The sequence below is a fragment of the Myotis myotis genome, unplaced genomic scaffold (genome assembly GCF_014108235.1).
Source record: "Myotis myotis isolate mMyoMyo1 unplaced genomic scaffold, mMyoMyo1.p scaffold_m19_p_2, whole genome shotgun sequence".
NCBI classification, from domain to species: domain Eukaryota; kingdom Metazoa; phylum Chordata; class Mammalia; order Chiroptera; family Vespertilionidae; genus Myotis; species Myotis myotis.
The window spans coordinates 2,485,670-2,504,280 of NW_023416324.1; the positions used below are offsets into that span (position 1 = coordinate 2,485,670).

The window sequence follows — 18,611 nt, forward strand, 5'->3', positions numbered from 1 at the left end:
GCCGCCTCTGCTTGCCAAGGGTGCTCCACCCTGTGAACCCCTCCCTCTGAGCTCCCACGGATGTAGGTGTCCAGGGCTCTCCTGTCTGCAGGGCCCAAGGTGGGTGCACACGTGTCCTGGGCTGCCAGGTGCTGCCCTGGTCTCTTGGCGCTCTCCCTGGCACAGTGCTCGCCTGGGAGGGGGGAGAGTTGCCAACCTTGTGAAGTTTGTTGTCCCCCCCCCATGGGTTTTTCTCTGCCCCTCAAGTCCTCCACTCTGAGGACCCCACCTCCACAGCCCACTGGGCCACCTGACCCGGCTGTCCCTCCACTGTGTGCACCAGACCTTCTGCCCAGGAGGCAGGTGGATGCCTGCGGGTCAGACTCCATGCTAACAGATGGCACCTTGGGCCTCTGAGCCCCCGCTCCCACACCTGCAGAGAGGGGCTCATGCCACCTCCTCCAGGATTGCAGGGGTCCAGCCTCCCACCCCACCTCCCGGGTCACCTGCAGCACCCAGCACAGGGGACAGTTGATTACTTGGCCAAAAGCCCAACTTGATGTCACAGAGGATCAGGCCACCAGGGTGTCAGACCAGGGGGAGCCCATCTCCCAGGGAGGAAGTCCCCGAGGTCCTAGAGAATGAATCTTCGGGAGCCTGCCCACCCCAGCCCAGGGGAACCTCCCACGAAAGTGCAGTGTTCAGGGACTGTTTCCAGGGGAGGGTCTGGCCTCACTGGGGCAGCCTGAGCTGGGCCCGGGCTGGCATCTGCCGGCGTGACCCATGGGTCTCGGGGCGGGGCCCTGGCCGGCCCCCTTGCTGTCTGGCATGGTGCCCTGGTGCCGCAGGGCCTCGCTACTCTGGGAGATGCCACCAGAGATTGCCTGTGAGAGAGGCCGGTGGACACCCGGTCAATGACGATCTAATATGCCGGATCTCCCCTGTCACCCAGCCCCGGAGGCTGGATCAGGCTGTAATCCATTTAGCTCAAACTAATTTTAAAGCAATTCACTATTTAACAAGTTCTGAGGCCCAGTCTTTGCAGGCAGCGTGTGAATGGAATCATTTGGTCTAATCTTAGATTAATGTGGACCAGGTCCTTCAGTGAGGCCAGTCCCAGGAGCAGCCCAGGACTCATCCATCCCTCGTCGACAAAGGCAGGCCCTGCAGGCCTGAGCTCAGCCATCGCAAGGAGCCAGGGCTTTGGGCCCGACAGGGGTGGGCTGGAGTCTCCTCACCTCTTCCCAACCATGTGACCAGGGGCAGACTGCTCGCCCGTTCGCCTTGGTCTTCCCCGAGGGTGCCTCTGTGTGGGGTGGATGTAGAGTAGAGACGAGAGGCAAGAAAATCTCCACACCATCCCCATTGTCCCCACAGATCTTCCCAGCACCCCCAGGCCCTGTCTCGGCGTTCTGGGTGCCTGCTTGGACCTACTTCCGCACCCAGTAGCAGCTGATAGGGGGAGATCGGGAAGGTGCTGGAGGGTTCTCTCTCCCACCTGCTTCCCCTGAGGATGTCAGAACTGTGGCACCAGAGGAACCACATTTCACCCCAACCTGGGAGCCCTGCAGCTCTGCCCACTCAGGTGCCTCCCTGGCCCACCAAGCGTCCTGGGGCTCACGGCTAGGCAGGGGAGAGTCCCGCCCGGCGCTGTCATCTCAAATCTGGCAGAGAGACACTTTCTTGCCTCTCGGGTCACACTGGATCGATGGGCTCTTGCTCCCCACCACCTACAGACAGCCCAGCTGGGTGGGGGACATACAGCGAGGGCAGAAGGACAAGGGGAGCTGTGGGGCCAGACCCGCAGTTCTAGCCCTGTGCCTGCCTTTGTCCTTGAACTCTATAAGCTTCCCGTCCTCCTTCCAGGAAATCCCCCTCCGTGTGCAGAGTCGGGCTGTTTGGATCTGTTTTGTATGTTGTCTGGGGAGACCGGAGACCACTGGACCAGTGGACAAGGACAGAGCCATAAAACTCACAAGGCCGTTGCTTCAAATGCAAGGCCATCTGCCAGCTGCTCGTCATGGGTCCCATGGGGGGCCCTGCAGAACAGTCTGCGGATTCACGGACTCAGCCACCCAATGTCGTCCGCACGGAGGACTTGGATGGGAAAGCTGGGAAGAGGCTGGCAGCCGTGCCCAGACCATGCTCTGTGCTGAAGTTGCCCTTCTTGTCCACCTGGCCGGGTCCTTTCCTCCCGTCGTCCACCTGGCCTGGTCTTACCCTCCCCTTGCCCACCTCATCACAAACATCACTTCCCCTTGGGTGACTTTGTTGACCTTCAACATGGAAAAGGGAACTCTTCCCTCCTTGGGCTCCATCACACCCTCCAGGGCCCCTTGGGCTTGGCATCGGGCTGTTTGGATCTGTTTTGTGTGTTGCCTGGGGAGACCGGAGACTGTGGGGGCCAGGCCCTGAGGCTGGCACAGAGCAGCCTGCAGTCAAAGCTCGTTTACGGGAAACCCACTTCCACGGCCTCCTCCCGGGGTGGTCCTTTCAGAGGGCATGGCTCTCGCTGCCTCCACTCATCCTGGGATATTCTGAATGAAGGCCGCTGCCCCTCCACCACTTCAGAGCAGCCTTAAATCATCATCTTCTCGGTGGATCTCTCTCTCCTCTGTTATCTCCTTTTCCTCCGTCACCTTTATGCCAGAACACATTTTTTAAAACTATTCATCTTTGTCACGCATACATCAGATTTAAGTGTGAGCTAAGCCGGGCACCTAAAAATCTATTTGCACGCTGATTGCCTTTGTGCCGACGGTCACCTCCCCAGTGGGGAGAGGTGAGAGCAGTGGAGGGCGGGAGGCGCTGGGAGCCGTGGGGGGTACTGGAGGACTGAGGGAGCCAGAGGGCCGAGGGGGGAGCTACCCCCACAAGCTCCCTGGTGCTGTCAGCCCCCGGCCATGGCTGTTTGCGGAGGAGGTAGCAGTGGGACTCTCATAAGAGGATTATGGGTGGGGATTTGATGTAAGCACCCATCTGAGGACACAGCAGGCATTATCCCTGCATTAGAGGAGGCTTTTCGGGGAGAGGGGGGGTGAGCTTTCACTCAGGAGACTCAGGGAGACACTCACTGACTGACTCAGGCTGGCCCAGCCTTCAAACTCCCAACTCCCCAAAGTGCAGCCCCTCCCAGAGTCCCAACCTCCAAAAGCCATCTCCCCCCAACCCTGGCTTCCCCAGATCTCAGCCTCTGGGTTACAGGCTCCACAGGTCTCAGCCACACAGCTCTGAACTGTACCTCTCCCCTGCTCTTGCTCTCCAGGGCCTCCACATCAGTAGTACCTCCCATGATGAGGGGGTGTCCCGTGGTGAAGGGGTGTCCCATGGTGATAGATTTTCCCATGGTGATGAGGTGTCCCATGGTGATGGGTGTCCCATGGTGATGGGGTGTCCCATGGTGATGAGGTGTCCCATGGTGATGAGGTGTCCCATGGTGATGGGTGTCCCATGGTGATGGGGTGTCCCATGGTGATGAGGTGTCCCATGGTGATGAGGTGTCCCATGGTGATGGGGTGTCCCATGGTGATGGGGTGTCCCATGGTGATGGGGTGTCCCATGGTGATGAGATGTCTCATGGTGATGGGGTGTCCCATGGTGATGGGTGTCCCATGGTGATGGGGTGTCCCATGGTGATGAGGTGTTTCATGGTGATGGGGTGTCCCATGGTGATGGGGTGTCCCATGGTGATGGGGTGTCCCATGCCATCCAGCACAAGAGCCATTCACTGCACATGGCCATTGAGCACTCGGAATGTCTAGTGTGACGGAGGGGCTGAAGTTTCTGTTTTATTTCATTCTATCTGACTGGAATTATTTGAGCAGCCACACTGTCTCATGGCTTCCATGTTGGATGCCGTCTCTCTAGAAAGACCCACCAAGCAATACTGGGGATGTTCGTTCCAGAAACCCGAAATCCATGGAGTAAGGCGCTGGGCTCACACTCTCCCAGACACGGAAGGCGGTAGCAAGCCCTGACTCCGGGAGTCCCTGCCTCCTGTGGGAGGGGCCCAGACACCAGCGGAAGCTCTCCCAGAGGAGGCGGCCTGCAGGGTCGGGGCATCGGGGGGCATCCCAGCCCTGCCCGCGCCTCCAGCTGCTGGACCCGCTCACTGGGCTGTTAGTTGTGAAGTGAAGGCGCTCGTCAATAGAGGAGGCCGCGCTCCGGTCCGTGCACTGCCGACGGCTGGTGACTTCACACAAGGCGTCAGGGTGATGGAGCGGGGGACACGTGATCTGCTCGGAACCACGTGTGCTTGTTAAATGTGGTCTTGCAGTCCGCGTGCTTGGCTCCCGCCACTCCTGGCGGGCCGTTCGGGACTCACCCCTGTGGGAATCAAGCAGTTTACTGAGCACCTGCTACGTGGGAACCGCGTGGGGAAGTTCACACAGGACCGTGCAGTTCTCACTCCCTGATCTGAGGGGCAGGGGCCGGCCAACCCAGGGACCAGATCGCGCCACCTACCTGTGTAGAGCCTGTGAGCCAAGAATGGCTCTTAGAGTTTTTCATGGTTGTGGGGGAAAGTCATAAGAATATTCATGACAAGTGAAAATGATGCACAATTCAAATTGCAGTGCCCACGAGTGAAGGTTTGTTGGGACGAAGCCAAGCCCATTCCTTACCCGCCTTCTCAGGCTGCTTTTACAACCTGGGACTCACAGGAGTCTCTGCCATCTGGCCCGCCCCAGACAGTCGGCAACACCTAGGACAGGTGAGACAGGACTGGGGCCGCGGAAAGTTAAATGACAACGACAGTGTAATGATGAGCCCAAGGCAGAACCCACATCCCCATGGCTGCCTCTGAGCCCTCCCACTGGCTGGTCAGGGCAGGCTCCCTGGAGGAGGAGGATCTGTGATGGACTCAGGCTGCGTGGCTCCCCCGGGTGTGCTCCCCCCGGTGGTGGGCCGTGCGAGGAGAAATGTGGGAGAAGCAGCACAGGTCTGCCCAGGACAGGAAGTCAGCTGTTCCCTGGAGTCAAAGCCCAGAGTGGAGGGGTCGGCAGGAGGGCTGAGCTTGTACCTGAGAGAGAGGGAGAAGCAGGGGGCACCGGACAGACGGAAAGATAATGGAGAATCAGCCACGTCACATGGAGCCATTGAGAGCTGTGTCCCAGTGTCCCGGCAATGAAGCCACGCCGAGGTGTGCCCTTCCTCAGCCCACGGAGGCGGGCGGCTGGCGGGCCCTGGCGGACCCTCTGGCACACACGGGATCCTGGCAGCTGAGTCTGTTTGGAGATGCGTGGCCCCTGCCCGCTTTGGGGACGAGACGCCCCTTTCGCTGTGGGAGTGTGGATTTGGAGTGAAGGGAGCTCCTGTTTGCTGTTGGTTTCCCCTGTAATTCTCTTTCCTTTTTATTTAAGAAGAGAAAAACGCCCCATAGTGTCATAAAAGCAATTGTGAGTATTTAAGAAGAACTACAATCCTTCCTCGCTCAACTGCCATGTGAGAGGGAAGCTGTCAGGCCTCACTTCCCCAGCCGAGCGAAGCTGGCAGGGCCTCGTCCTGCAGGCGCAGGCCCCCTGGGCTGCCTATAAATAGCCAGCTGCTTTCTCGGGTTCTCTGTGCACACACACACACACACACACACACACACACACGGGATGCACGGGACGCTTCCCCGTACACCCCACCACACGTGTGCAAACGCGCACGCGCGCACACACACACACACACACACACACACACACACAGACACACAGCTGTATCCCGCAGCCCCAGGCTGTGACTCCCCCTCCAACCACAGCCTTGCCCCCAAATGGAAAGCTCAGCCCAGGGAGCCCCCAGGGGACCCCGGAGCCTAATCAGAAAGCCCCGGGAGTTTGTACAACACAGATTGCTACAGACAAACTTGATTGCTTTTTTGATTAGTGGGTAAAGGGAATGGATTTGATACGCTGCCGCGAGAAATAGTGCGCAATTAATCCCCGGTTGGCGCGGCGATGACATTGTCATACGGACTGGGAACGGCCAAAAGGCAGCCAAGTGAGGACGATGCTGACAAAAGGCGCCTGGGATCAGGGCAGGTCCTGGCTGTGGCTGGGGGTGGCGTGGTGAACGAGGCGGGAGAGGGCCAGGGGTGGGGGCACCCAGCAAGGCCGTGCCCTCCAAGCATTGCCAAGTCTATGCCCCCTGCTCTGTCCACCGGAAAGGCTGGGCTCGGCATTGCCTGGGTAGACGCCCACTGCCCACGATACCCAGATGGTTCCAGCCCAGACCGAGCCCAGGTCTCTGCCGCTTCCTGCATTCTGTGTGTCTCCCCTTGGGTATCTCCCGAGCCCCTCAAAGTCACCAGGTGAATATCTGGTCAGCCCCTCCCCTCCAGCCTGATGCATCCCCCCCCCCCCGGCCCGGCTTCCTGCCCCAGTGAATGGCACCTCCGTGTGCCCATCCAAGCAGCCAGAAAGCTGGATTGTCCTGTCCTGACGCCTGGCGGACATGGCTGGGTCCCTGCACCCTGGTCATGGGCCCCACAGCCTCCGCCCCACAGGCCTGGCCCTGCGCCCAGCCTCCCTGGCCCTGCCCCCCCCACCCCCCCATCCCCCCACCCACCCCCCGGCCACACGGCTGCCATAGGAGCTCTGAATCCCACATCAGATCCTGGCATCTTTCACTTCCCGCTGCCCCAGGTGAGGCCCAGCTCCTTGCTGTGGCTCCCTGGCCTTTTGTGATCTGGCAGCCTTGACCCCTGCATAGCCCTCCCCCCTCCCTCTCCCCTTGTCCCTCCCCCATTCACTTCCCACTCCAGTCCACCCAGTGTCCTTGTCCTCATGGTAGCTCCTCCGGCCCAGTCTGCAGTCTCACCTCCAGCTCCACCTGCTTTCGTGCCATCTGCCCTTGGTCAACCCTGCTCCTCCCACAGCCCCCCAGCTCCTCTGACCCCTGTCCCAGCTGCTCTCCACCCTCAGCCACCCAGGGGACAGGAGGGGACGGTGCCCATTTTACAGCCTGGACTGAGGACCCCTGCTGGTGAGCAGAGGTCTCCCACCCCAAACAGGCCCCTCCTCTCCACACCCCCTCCCTGCTGCCTGCGCTCACCCACAGATTCCCCGCAAGGACAGTCCCAGCCACGAAACCCTTAGAGCAGCGAAGGCAGAGCCATTTCCCAGGATGCTTTCCTAGTGCGCGACTTCACGGCACCACGAGCAGAACCTATTCCCTGCCTCTTCCCTGTCTCCGGTCCTTCCCTGTGCCAGGCTGTGGAGCCGGGTGTCCTGGGTGAGCCACTGGGGAGAGCTCCCAGCCACCTCCCTCCAGGCCCACAGCCCACACATGTGCTGAGCAGGGAATAGGGGGGTGGAGTCCCTCGGGGGCTCTGGGGAGCTTTCCCTTCCTCCCTCGATGCCTGTGACAGGGCTGGGGCTCCTCGGGAGTCCCCTGCTAGCCCAGCTCCCCTCTCCTGTCTTCCCAACATTGTGCTTCTCAGCTGTACAGGCCAGAGACATGGTGGGAGCAACATCTAAAAATAGAGCAGCCGGTTCTGCGCCAGGCCCGAGGGTGCCTCTGGTTAAAATGCATGAGCCTTGATGTAGAAACAGCAATCTTTCTTTTCAACATCATCTGCCTATTGGATGGTTCTGGGCAGTTCTGGGGCGGGAGGGTGCCCGCGAGAGGGGGCAGGAGTGACTGGGGGGTGGGGAAGGGGAGGGCAGTGTGTGCCCTTTTGGTGCCCTGCACAGGGACACACAGTAGATGCTTGGAAAATTCTGGAGATTCTTTCGCTCGAGGTTCAAGGATGCTGCAGCGCAGCGGAAGGCAGCAAGTCTCGGGGGAAGTGGTGCTGCAGATCAGCCAGGTTCTTCCCAAGTTCAGGACAGAGCAGTGGGAAGGGGAAGGAGGGGGGGGGGGATGCTGCGAACCCTCCAGAGGAACGAACAGTGGGAAGGAAGGGGGACCCTTTATTGCCAGGGCACGGGAGAGGCTGCCCTCGGCCATCGATGTCTCCCATTCAGCTCGTTGCATGAGGACAAGACCTGGAACTGCCCCCGAGACCAGGCAGATTCGGGAGGAGAAGGGCCGGTTCACAGTGAGGTGGCTGCTGGTTCGGTGCAACCAAAGGCTCGCAGAAACAGATCCAAACGCGGACCTCCGTGGGCAGGAAGGAGTGTGTTATCAAAAATTAAAACTCAAAAAAACAAAAGGCGGGGGGAAAAGTGTACTGAGAAGTCGGGAAAGAATATTGCCTTTTTAATAATAAATACATTCCGTGGGCAAGAATTGCAAGGGAATCGTTTAAATTAATTTCCGCTGTGTTTGTTTGGTGTGTACGGGGCATACGTCCCAGCTGACAGCGATCTGTGGAAGTGCTAACATATTGGAAATCTGATTTCTTGCAGCCAGAATCCCGTAGTCTAAAGTGATTTCTCTTTCAGCCCTGCTAACCAGACAGGCAGGGCTCAGGCGGCTCCTCGGGGAGCAGCTCCCGCCTGGGGCTTTGGGGTGTAAAGGTGTCTGGTGGGGGCTCAGCAGACCTGGTGTGGGGTGGAGGGACGAGAGTGAGGCGAAGATGAGCAGTGGGAGGGAGGGCAGCGCTTGCCATCCTTCCCCAGGCGCTGCAGGCGCTGCCTTCTCTTTCTGCACCCCCCATCTGGACCATGTGTCAGGGGAACCCCCACCACAATGGGAGGGGAGCATTCCAGTTGGAACTGGAGGCTGAAGGCGAAGGCAGAATCCCTCCCACTCCCACTCTCAGGGTTCGGTGGTGAGAGGGCCTTGGCTGATGTGTCGTTCCCCACCCTTCTCCCACCTCTGCCAGCGAGCCAGCCCCACGGTGCGCAGTGCCGTGTGCTGTGTGCGGGCATCGCCCCTGAGCACAGCGTGTCAGCCTCATTGTTTCAGCAATCACTCCACCCCCTGGGTCTGTGTCCCTCCTCACAGCCACCGCACACACCGCCCCTGAACTTGAGTTCCCACCCACCTTATTCCTATATCCCACCTTATATCCAACCTGCCTATGGCTGTTTCCTAAAACCAAATCCATCTGCAAAAGATGCTGGTTTATGCTTAGAACAAACGAATCTGTGAATAAGCAAACTGTAAGTCAGAACCAGAAATCCAGGGTGTGACAGGGGCCTCTGGGGTCTGGAGGTGAGACCTAGGGATGCGGCCTCCCTGCCCCACACCCCTGGGGCTCCTACCAGCCAGGGCAGCCCCGTCCGGTCTGACGCTCCTTGGCCAGGAAAGGTGTGGAGTGTGTGTGTTTGAATCGACTTTGTCACCTTTAAGCCCTCCCTGTCCACCAGGGGGCCTTGACCAAGGCTCTATGAATGAACTCCAGGGTAACCCAAGCCCCTAAAATCATAGGCATAACTCCAAGCCCCTAAAATTATAGGCAAAATGTATCCATATGTGCCCTCCCCTGGCCCCTGGCTTTTCTGGGTTCTCACATGCCTCCATGGCCCGCGAAAGGGTGAGCGGCCCAGCTGCGCATCAGGTCTGCTGGCTGGCACTCCCAGCTGTGCCGCTCAGACCTCCCACCCCTGGCTCTTGGTCCGGGACCCAGACGCAGAGGCTCCTGCCCTCGGTCCCCCGGGCGCTGGCCCTGTCTGTGGCCCTTTCTCGCTCCTTCTCTGTCGCGCGTCTTCCTCTCTTCCTTTCCTCTTTCCAACTGAATTCTCGTTTTTCCTCTCTCCCTAGTGCTTGTACGGCTGCTATGTCCATTCTTCCATCATCCCCACCTTCCACCGGAGGTGCTACTGGCTCCTTCAGGTAGGTGGCCGGGACTCGGTGCTGCTTCCGTCTCCGGTGCTGGGAAGGGTCGGCGGAGGGACCGAGTGGGGGGCTCCTGCGTGCAGCGGCCCTGGCCAGCTTTCCCAGGGACGTCGGTGTGTGTGCTGAGGCCAGCTGTGCGGCTGGCCTGGTGCCGTGTAGGGTGCCAGGAAACGGAGGGAGCCCGGAGGGGGTAGTCCTCACCTGCCCCCTGGGAGTAAAGCCTCTGCAGGTGTTTCCGGGTGCCTTGGCTTCCTCTGGATGGGGACAGAAGGACAGAAGGACGACTGAGCGTCCTGCCCCTGACCAGGGACTGCCCGCCGGCTGCGAGCTGCACCTTCCTTTTATCTTGCGGGTCAGTGTTGGCATGTGTGGAAAATCGGCTTCTGGGGGCACAGCAGTTGCAGCTGGATTGACTTGGATCGATTGGGAGGTTTGTTGGGAGAGGAGGTGCTCCTGGCTGGGAGTGTGGGGAAGGGGAAGGAGTTCTGTAATCCATTTGTGATGTCTGCCGTGTAGCAGGATGAAAGAAGGTGTCCTTGCTGCATAGGGTGGCCTGGCTGCCAGATCGCTGTCCATGGTGCTGGTGCACAGCCTGGCTGATCTGGCCTGGGTGCCGGCCTCTTCCAATTGGTGGTCACAGCTGGTCCTCCTACCTGCTCGAAGGGGCTGCTGTGTGTGTGGGGAGGCCGGAGGGATGCCTCCAGTCAGGCTGGGTCTGGGTCCTCAAAGCTTGGCCTCTGATTTGCAGCTGCTGTCAGAACCCACCGTGGGTGGGCCTGGCACCATCACCCAAGTTCTTGCTCCACGAGTTGCTGGCTCTAATCTTTCCCGCCGTGAGTCCACTGTCTATGTCCGCTGTGGTTCAAGTTCACCAACCCCCAGGCCCCAGTGCTCTGGGGGGTCTGCCAGCCCTTGGGGTGTGGCATGTGGTCAGAGAGGACAGCCTCGGAGTGCAGGGGGGGCCCTGGTCCCAGGGCAGGTGGCCTGGAAGGTGTCCCAGGCCCAGAGACATCTTGGTGTGGACGCCGAGGATCCCCCGCCTCCAAGCCCTTTCGCCCTCCCCCCAGTTCCCGTAAACAATGGTCTGTGGTGGGACAAGTTCATTAGCGGGTGACGCCGAGGCTGTCCAGGGACAGGCTGATCTGCAGACACGGTTTCCCAACAACCTGCCCTCCGCCAGTCTCCCGGGCCTGTCTCCCTTGGCGGTGGCCCGGGAGCACCTGGCTTTCCAACTGCTCGTACCCAAGTTCCTGTGAGAGGGACGTTCAGTGGTCGTGGGATGATAGTTCCCTGTCTGGTTCGTAGGAATGGGCTCCACCATTTAGCACGTGGCTTTCTCCTGTGCCAGGGGTGGGGGGGACTGGGTTAGAGCCTGCCCGGCCTCCAGGCCACGCTCCGGCTGCACACCCCTTCCTGGGCCTCCAGCCCCTGGTGGGTCCTGTGTGGGCTCTTTCCCTTTTCGGTTCCCATGCCCCCATCAGCACCTCCCAGCGCTCCCTTTCTGCCGGCCGCCGCCCTCCCGCCAGCCAGCCTCCCAGGGCGCTCCCCTCCTCCGGGCCCCTCTCCCAGCCCCAGGCCTCCACCCGCCGCCTCTCATTCCATCACACGCTTGTGATTATTTAATTCCACTACATTTACTTTCCCGGAATCAGACACCACCCGGCAGCCACAGGGTCTCATCACTCCCCAAACTGGATCCCACTCAGCCGGGCACCTCGAGCCAGGTTCCCCTTAGATTCAGGTGCCCCTGCCCTGTTTGTGGGGCCAGGTGGGAAGTAGGAGGGGTCCTGCTCCTCTGCCCCAGCTGCTCCCTGGGGCGAGACTCCCGCCTACCGTGTGCTGGAGACACACCTGGGCGCGCCTGCCTGTCCGGGTCAGTTACCTTCCGGCTGGTGGGGAGCCTGCGTCTCCCCAGAGGCCAGCGTCCTGGGTCCAATTTCTTCAGGGCTAATCCGGGCCTGTCTCCTCTCCCACCCCTTCTGCGGCCTCGAGGGTCACTCCCGATTCGGTGAGCAGGGGACAGGAGGGAGTGCTCACAGCCGGGGCTCCTCTCCCCGCTCATCCTGGGCAGCAGGAGGTTGGGGATCCAAGGCCAAAGCAGGTAGCGTGGCTCACATCCGCGCGGAGCCGGGAGCCCATGCGACAGCCAGCCGCTCGGGGCAATTTGTTCGGTGCTAATTACACCAGGACAAGGACGGCGGGGCCAGGTTTCACATCTGATAGGAAACAGGAAGGGAGCCGTGAGACACGGCCCCGATGGAAATTGGCCCAAGTTTGTCTCTGACAGCAATTACCCAGGGCAAGAGTGGGCGGGCGGAGGTGTCAGCACAGTGATGGCGGCTCAGGTGCCAGCTCGGCTCCGAGGAGGCCGGCCCGGTGCCCGGAACAGCACAGCTGCCGGGAAAGGGGCAGTGGCCTGGCACCCACCTCACGCCCCACTGCCCAGGGCGCGCTGACCGCTAGGGCAGGGGAGCCTTCAGAAAGGAGGGGGCTGGGAGGAGGGAGGCAGGAAGGATGGGGTAAGAAGGGTTAGTTCTCCGAGGAGCAGCCCCTTCTCTCCCCGCTGCTGTCCCAGCACAGGCCGGGGACTCACTGCTGCCTCTGAGATCCTCAAACTGGTTCCGCCTCCCCCAAGGCACTGGCCCAGCGAGACGTCTACACCCAGGCCAGGACTCCAGCCAGGCTGTGAGCTCGCTGCAGGGGACCTGCCACCCACTGTCCCCCAGGGGCCCGCACAGCCTCAGCCAGACAGGGAAGGGCCAGGGCCTTCTGCAGACAGCCTGCACCTCCCACAGGGAATGGGTGGGCTTGTCAGACCCACACAGAGATCAGCTAGCCTGCCAGAGCAGAGGGTCACGGAGGTGACAGGAGCTGAGCGGCACTCAGAGTGCCCGAGTGACCTGGCTTTCAGAGAAGAGCCCCCCCCACCCCACCCCCCGTCTCTCTCTCTCCCTCTCCCTTCTTCCCTCCCTCCCTCCCTTCCTTGCTAATAAATACTTTATCAGGATGTGAGCAGGGCCTCCCGGAGTGAAGGTGCATGAGGTCATCGCTGTGACTGGTGGGCACCCCATGAGGTCACCTACCCAGGTAGCATCTCAAGACCCCAGGCCACTCTGAGCCCAGATCACCTGAGCTCAGGCCACTCCTCAGCCAGAGCCAGGCCTTTGGCAGATTCTCCTGCGACCTCGAGATGCCCCCGGGCGGGCGGGCACACCCCTCCACCTGTCCCGTCGTCAGCATCACTGGGGGGCAGTGTGTCACAGCTGGCAGGCCCCCGGCTCCCCGGGACTCGTGGCTGCCGCCTGGGTACATGCTGAGACGCGGAGAGGGCAGGGCAGGACCGGCCAGGTCACCCAGCTGCGGGAGGTGGCGCCAGGCTGGGAGAGGCCGCCCCCTCCTCACCTCTGCCTCCCGGGCCTGACCGTGGTCATCTCTGCAGCTGTGGGTCCCTGAGCTCTGCTGGGCCGCTCAGGGCTGGGCTGCACAGCAAGGCCTGCATCCCTGCCCTGTGGCCTCTCCTGTTGGGATTTTCCTGTGCCTTGGCTCAGGGTCTCCTGCTCTTCCCTCTGTGCCCTCCCCCCTGCCTGCTCCCAGGAGGCCTGGCCTCAGGGGGCCTATCTCCCAGGGCCTCTGGCTCATGTGGAAGCCCTTTCTGCTTCTGATGAGTGTCCTCCTCTTTGCCTTGTTCTCCAAATGCTTAATGAATGTTTTCTGTGCTCCATGAAGCAGGGGGGAGGGGAGGGGAGGGTCCTGTGTATCTGCCCCCAGCGTTTGCGGCCGTGGGGATGCCAGGACCAGCTCACTGGGTGGGGGCTCCTTCCCCCCTGGCTGCACACAGAGGCCTGTGGGCTGCGTACACCCTGTGCACCCCGGGCCCGAGGACGGGGCTCTCGGGTCACTGGAGGGTGGCGGCCATGCAGGGTCCGAGTTTCAGGGCATTTCAGTTATGGGGAGCTGGGCTTGAGCCCTGACACCCCTGGACATTGGAAGTTGGGACCACACAGTCACTGGAGCACAGGTGTGGGCCCTGAAGGAGAAGCGAGTGGAGGTGCCAGGTGAGGCAGGGCACAGGGGAGGCGGGGTGGGTGGGGGTAGGAGATGGCGGCATTCCAGGTGGAAGGAGAGCCAGGCAGGGAGACGGCTGAACTGGAGGAGGCCGCAGCACAGGGTGCCTGCCCCAGCCCAGCTCATCTGCCCCAAGACTGTCACCTGGGAACGGACAGCGGGGAGTGTGTGGAGGAGCTGAGAAGAATTGTGCAGCCAGAGGGACATTCTTGCGCTGCCTTCCCGTCCGGCTCTATTCTAGCCAGCAGCTTCCATTTCTTTCTGCATTTAATGCGCCTGAATAATGTGACAAGGTAGACACTGGGAATTTACTGCGCTCTGCAAAGCCGCTCAGTTCCATTAAGATCTCGGGATCTCCGCCAAGGCGCGACGACTTCCCCCTCAGGCATCTTCGCCTGATTGCAATTTACGATGCCGAGGCCTCTGTGGGGCCCCCCTAAGCCTCCAGAAAAACGCACTGTTCCCCAAAAGTGGCCATTATTCTCTCTAAGGAAAGTGACTGGGCATCTTCCAGAAGATTCCCTCATCCTGATCCCCCTCCTCTGGGGACCAGGACATAGCCAGGGAGAGGCTGCAGTTGGCTTTTCCAGTGGTCACCGACCCAGAGGGTCCGCTGGGAGCAAGTGGCAGCTGCCTGACCTTCACCTTGCGCTTTGCAGCTGCCTGTGCAGCTGTAGCCCTGGGCGGGGGGGTGGGCACTGAGTGTCGGGGAGACAATGAAGAAGTGGGGAGACTCCCTCTGGCTACCTGCTGGGAGCCCCCGGCCCTGTGGTCCTCCAGGCCCATAGTTTGGATGCAGCCCCACCTTATGTTGCCACGTGACTTGGGCCAGATGAGTTCACCTCTCTGAATCGCATTGTCTGTCTGTAACACAGGCATCACATCCCTCCCTCCTGCGGTCACTGGGAGGATGGGTTGATCTGAAACCCGTCATGGCCTCAGTATCATGCTTGGCACACGGAAGCCCCCAGGCAGTGGGGCTGTGGCCATCCTTTGCCCCAGGGGATGGCTGGGTGGGCATCGCTGGGAAGGGGAGCCCCTGAGACGGCCCGTCCAGACCACCTCTCAAACGGCGAAACACTCGGCCTACCCCATGCGGCTGTGTGATAGCCCCGTTTGCTAATTTACTCTGCAGCCTCGGGCAGGAACTTGGTCCATGGCCAGTGAAACGGAACCTCCACATTCTAGTCATCGCCCCGGCGCCCCGCTGTGACGGACCACCACCAGTGCAGCCGTCCTGCAAACCCCCTTGTCCTTCAGCCTTAAGAGGACAGGCTGCCAAGGACAGGCTGGCAGACAGGAGGAGAATGGAGCTGCCAGAGCGGCTGTCCCTTAGAGATGGGAATTATTAATTAGTCTTATTATCCAGAACATGTCAGCCTCCTAATCCTTCCGTTGGCAGAGGGTTTATGCGGCCACGGGGCGTGCTGTCAGCTTGGCTAAGCCATTGCTTTCAATATGAAGGCAGAACAATGGGGATACCGTTTGGTTACTATCTTTACTCATCAAGCCAAACAGTTCCGGCCCCCCTTCGACAGAGCATCCCTCAAAGACGGGAGAAGGCAAAGCTGCGTAATTCCCCTTCTGACGGCTCCTCATGTGGGCTTCGGTTTAATTACCCTTTTCATGTGATCTTCCGCTGACATTCTGTCCTTAATATCCTGATCCTCTTTGGAGCACAGGGGGAAGTGTGAGTTCCAAAGCCAAAGACAAAAGTTTGCCTCAAGGAAACACTTTCTGTTTTGCCTCTGAAAGAACTCAAAGGGCCACGAGTGAAATTCAGATGTGATTTGAGAGTGTGAGATGGAGAAGCTGCGTGGGTGGGTGTCAGGTGCAGGCTCGGCCCCTGGCGACACCCAGTGTTCGACAGTAGTCATCCTGGGCCTATCATAGACTCTGGTCCGTGATACGGCATCACCACTGCTTTTACTGCCCTTGACTTCCTAGTGGCCCTCAGGCTGCAGGTATTCCCAGGCACTCCAGACTCACAGCAAAAGATGTCAGCTAGACAGGTGTGCACAGATGTGCACAGGTGAGCAAGGTGTGTACAGGTGAGCACAGGTGTGCACAGGTGAGCAAGGTGTGCACAGGTGAGCACAGATGTGCACAGGTGAGCAAGGTGTATACAGGTAAGCACAGATGTGCACAGGTGTGCAAGGTGTGCACAGGTGAGCACAGATGTGCACAGGTAAGCACAGGCATCACTCTCTCAGTTCTCCTGCTCCCCTCCCAGTAAAGCGCTCTGGGAGGACCCAAGGAGACTTCTCACCATCCCGCCACCATGTCCACCAAAAATGGACAGGACTTCTTGGGGGCTTTCCCCTCTCCTTTTCCAAACACACCCAGGTCCCGTTAGTGCCCGGAGTATTAGTAGGGACCATGCCTCCCTTTCCACCTAGTTCCTGGGAGCAGGGAGCTGGGAGCCAACTTTTACCTTCCGAGGGCTTCATGGGGCCCTAAGTGAGAGGTGCACTGAGGCTTCCCGCCCACAGAGCAGCCCTCACAGAAGTCCCTCCTTTCTGCCTCCTTTCCCCCTCCCTCCTCTCCCTCCTCCCTCCTCTCCCCACCCACCTCCCCCCTCTCCCTTCCCTCCTCCCTCCTCCCTCCTCTCTCCTGAAGAGGGAGAAGGTTCACTCCTTAGAGACACAGCTGAAAGTGGCCTTAGTCTGGGGAGAAGGCATCGAGTCTCCACATGCCAGGAAGGGTAACCCTGGGGACATGAGGCCCGAGAATTCTTCTCGAGGTGAGCTTGGAGGATTGAGGAGGAAATTTAGTGCAGACAGGTTTGTTGACCCTGAACTGAGGGAGATTTCTTAATTTAGAGAGGAGTTCTCAGAAAACACTGTCAGTTCCAAGGAAAAGGGCTCCCATGGGGCTCATTCTACCCTCTGGGCTCCTTGCTTCTCCGCTGCTAGAAGGAGGGGCTCAGGGGGCTCCTGTGGGGAGTCCCCAGCCAGGTCCCTGGTGCGGGTGACAGTCGGAGGGTGGTGGCAGCACACGGGTGCTGCGGGGCCCACACCCTCCCTCACGTGAGCATCTGCCCTGTGGATGTGCCCGGCCCCTTGGGGTTATCCTGGGGGAACTACGGCCACGCGCCCCTGCTGGCCTCCGAGGGGCCCCCTCGCAGCCCGAGTGGTCAGGAGAGGGAGCCATCCCATGGCAGCTACTGGAGCCACCGCACCAGCCAGAGGAGGCCCTGCCCAGGGGGGTCCCAGCTCCCTCACCTCCCAGGAGGCCTCCTCCACCCCGGAAGCCCTGGCACAGGCTCTGCCAGTTGCTTGGCTCGGAAGCAGCTGTGAAGGCCTAGGCTGGGCTGACCCGGGTCAGAATCCTGTTGCTCTAGCCCGAGGAGCCGTCACTCAGGGCTAATGAACCCCGAACCTGGGCTCAGGGTCTCCCCTGTGAAACAGCGCGGAGCTGTCCTAGGGACTCAGTCTGCAGCGCTTTGCGTCAGGGCGCACACAGGCGAGCCCTCCGCCAGCTGTGGCGATTGTCACCATGACTGTTAGGCTGTTGCAAACCCAGGCCAACCCAGACCCACCAGGACCACCCACACCCGCCAGGCCTCCTGAGCCGGGTCTGGGCCCTTCCCTCCCTGACCAGCGCCTCTGCCTCAGCCAAGGCCCTGGCTGAGCTGGGCCCATGCTCACCGTGGGCGGGCCTGGCCCAGCTGATTCCCGCCCCGTCTCCAGAGCTGCCCAGACCTGGCCCAGCTCCTCCTGCGGCCTCCAAGAAGGGAGGACTGAGAACCCTGCCCTGAGACCTCCTGCCTGGCCCTGCCTCCCCCACCCCGTCTCCTGGCCACTACCCCTCATCCCCCACCTTCCCTGACCTCTCAGATGGAAACGATCGGCCCATGTGTCCCAGCGCCAGGCAGCTGCCGTCTGTGGGTGTCACCTGAGGCCTCATCACACTTTTTCTCTCTAGGGTGTGCCCAGCAGTCAGCTCCCATGCCCCGGGAAGAGGGGGCAGGAGCTGTCCCTGCCACCCCCACCCCCCTGATGTCATCAGGGTGCTGACAGCCATCGCAATCTCCCTGACACACCAGGCTCTCTGCTTCCTGCGAGCAGCTGCCTTTGGTGGCAGCTGGGGCGTGAGACCTCTGAGCCAGGCGAGGACTGCGTGGCGCCACCGCGGCCCAGCCCTATCCTGGCACGTTAAGCCGTTCAAGCAGCGCTGGGCCGGCAGCTGCAGCAGAAGAGGGCCGACCCCCTGGAGGCTGGGGCTCCACATTGGCGCTCTGCCTTCACTGGCAGGCTTCTGGGGTTCTGGGAGGCTCTGGGCTGGTTGAGGGGGGCCAGGGGAGCCCCTCCCACTGAGCCAGGTTTAGTCCCCCCGCCAGCCAGGCCCCCTGGGTTTGGGACGTTTCAGCTTCATTGGAGGCTGAGCCCAAATCACCTCAGGACCCCCTGGCTCGACCCCCTGTTTGCGTGGAAAGGCTGTTGCCTGGGAGTTTGGGTGACTAACCTCGGGGTGGATTGCAGGAAGCACTGGGCTGAATCCCGCTTCTCAGGGCCAGGCCTCTTTCCGGGACACCCCTTTCCAGGGAGACTGTGGGTGATCCAGGCACTTTAACACCCAAAGCCAGCACCCCAGGCCACGCCAGCTCACAGCTCCGCCGCCCGCCGCTGGTGTCTGATGGGAGAATGCCGGCTCACGTTAGCCAGGTCAGCCCTCATGATGTCAAAGACCATCCTCCGCCAGAAACAGACGGCACCTTCTGCTCCAGAAATGGCGTTGGATGATCACCGGCCTGGCCTGGTGTGCGCTCTGGGGAAGAGCCACCGCCGCCCTCAGTTAGTGTGGCCGACAGAGGTGGCCAGGGCTTCGTGGGCGTTGGGAGTGTGTCCTGTAAGGCA

At 60.8% G+C, this 18,611-nt stretch overlaps 1 protein-coding gene across 10 annotated transcripts in view; it reads left to right on the forward strand.

Moving 5' to 3' along the window:
* The window catches only part of CAMTA1 (calmodulin binding transcription activator 1), a 697,635-nt gene that overhangs the window by 481,338 nt on the left and 197,686 nt on the right, over nucleotides 1-18,611 (forward strand). For all 10 annotated transcript variants that reach the window (XM_036347994.1, XM_036347990.1, XM_036347993.1 and 7 more), the window contains one exon: nucleotides 9,613-9,684. In XM_036347994.1, the coding sequence (XP_036203887.1) occupies nucleotides 9,613-9,684 (72 nt within the window). The remainder of the gene's footprint in view (nucleotides 1-9,612; nucleotides 9,685-18,611) is intronic.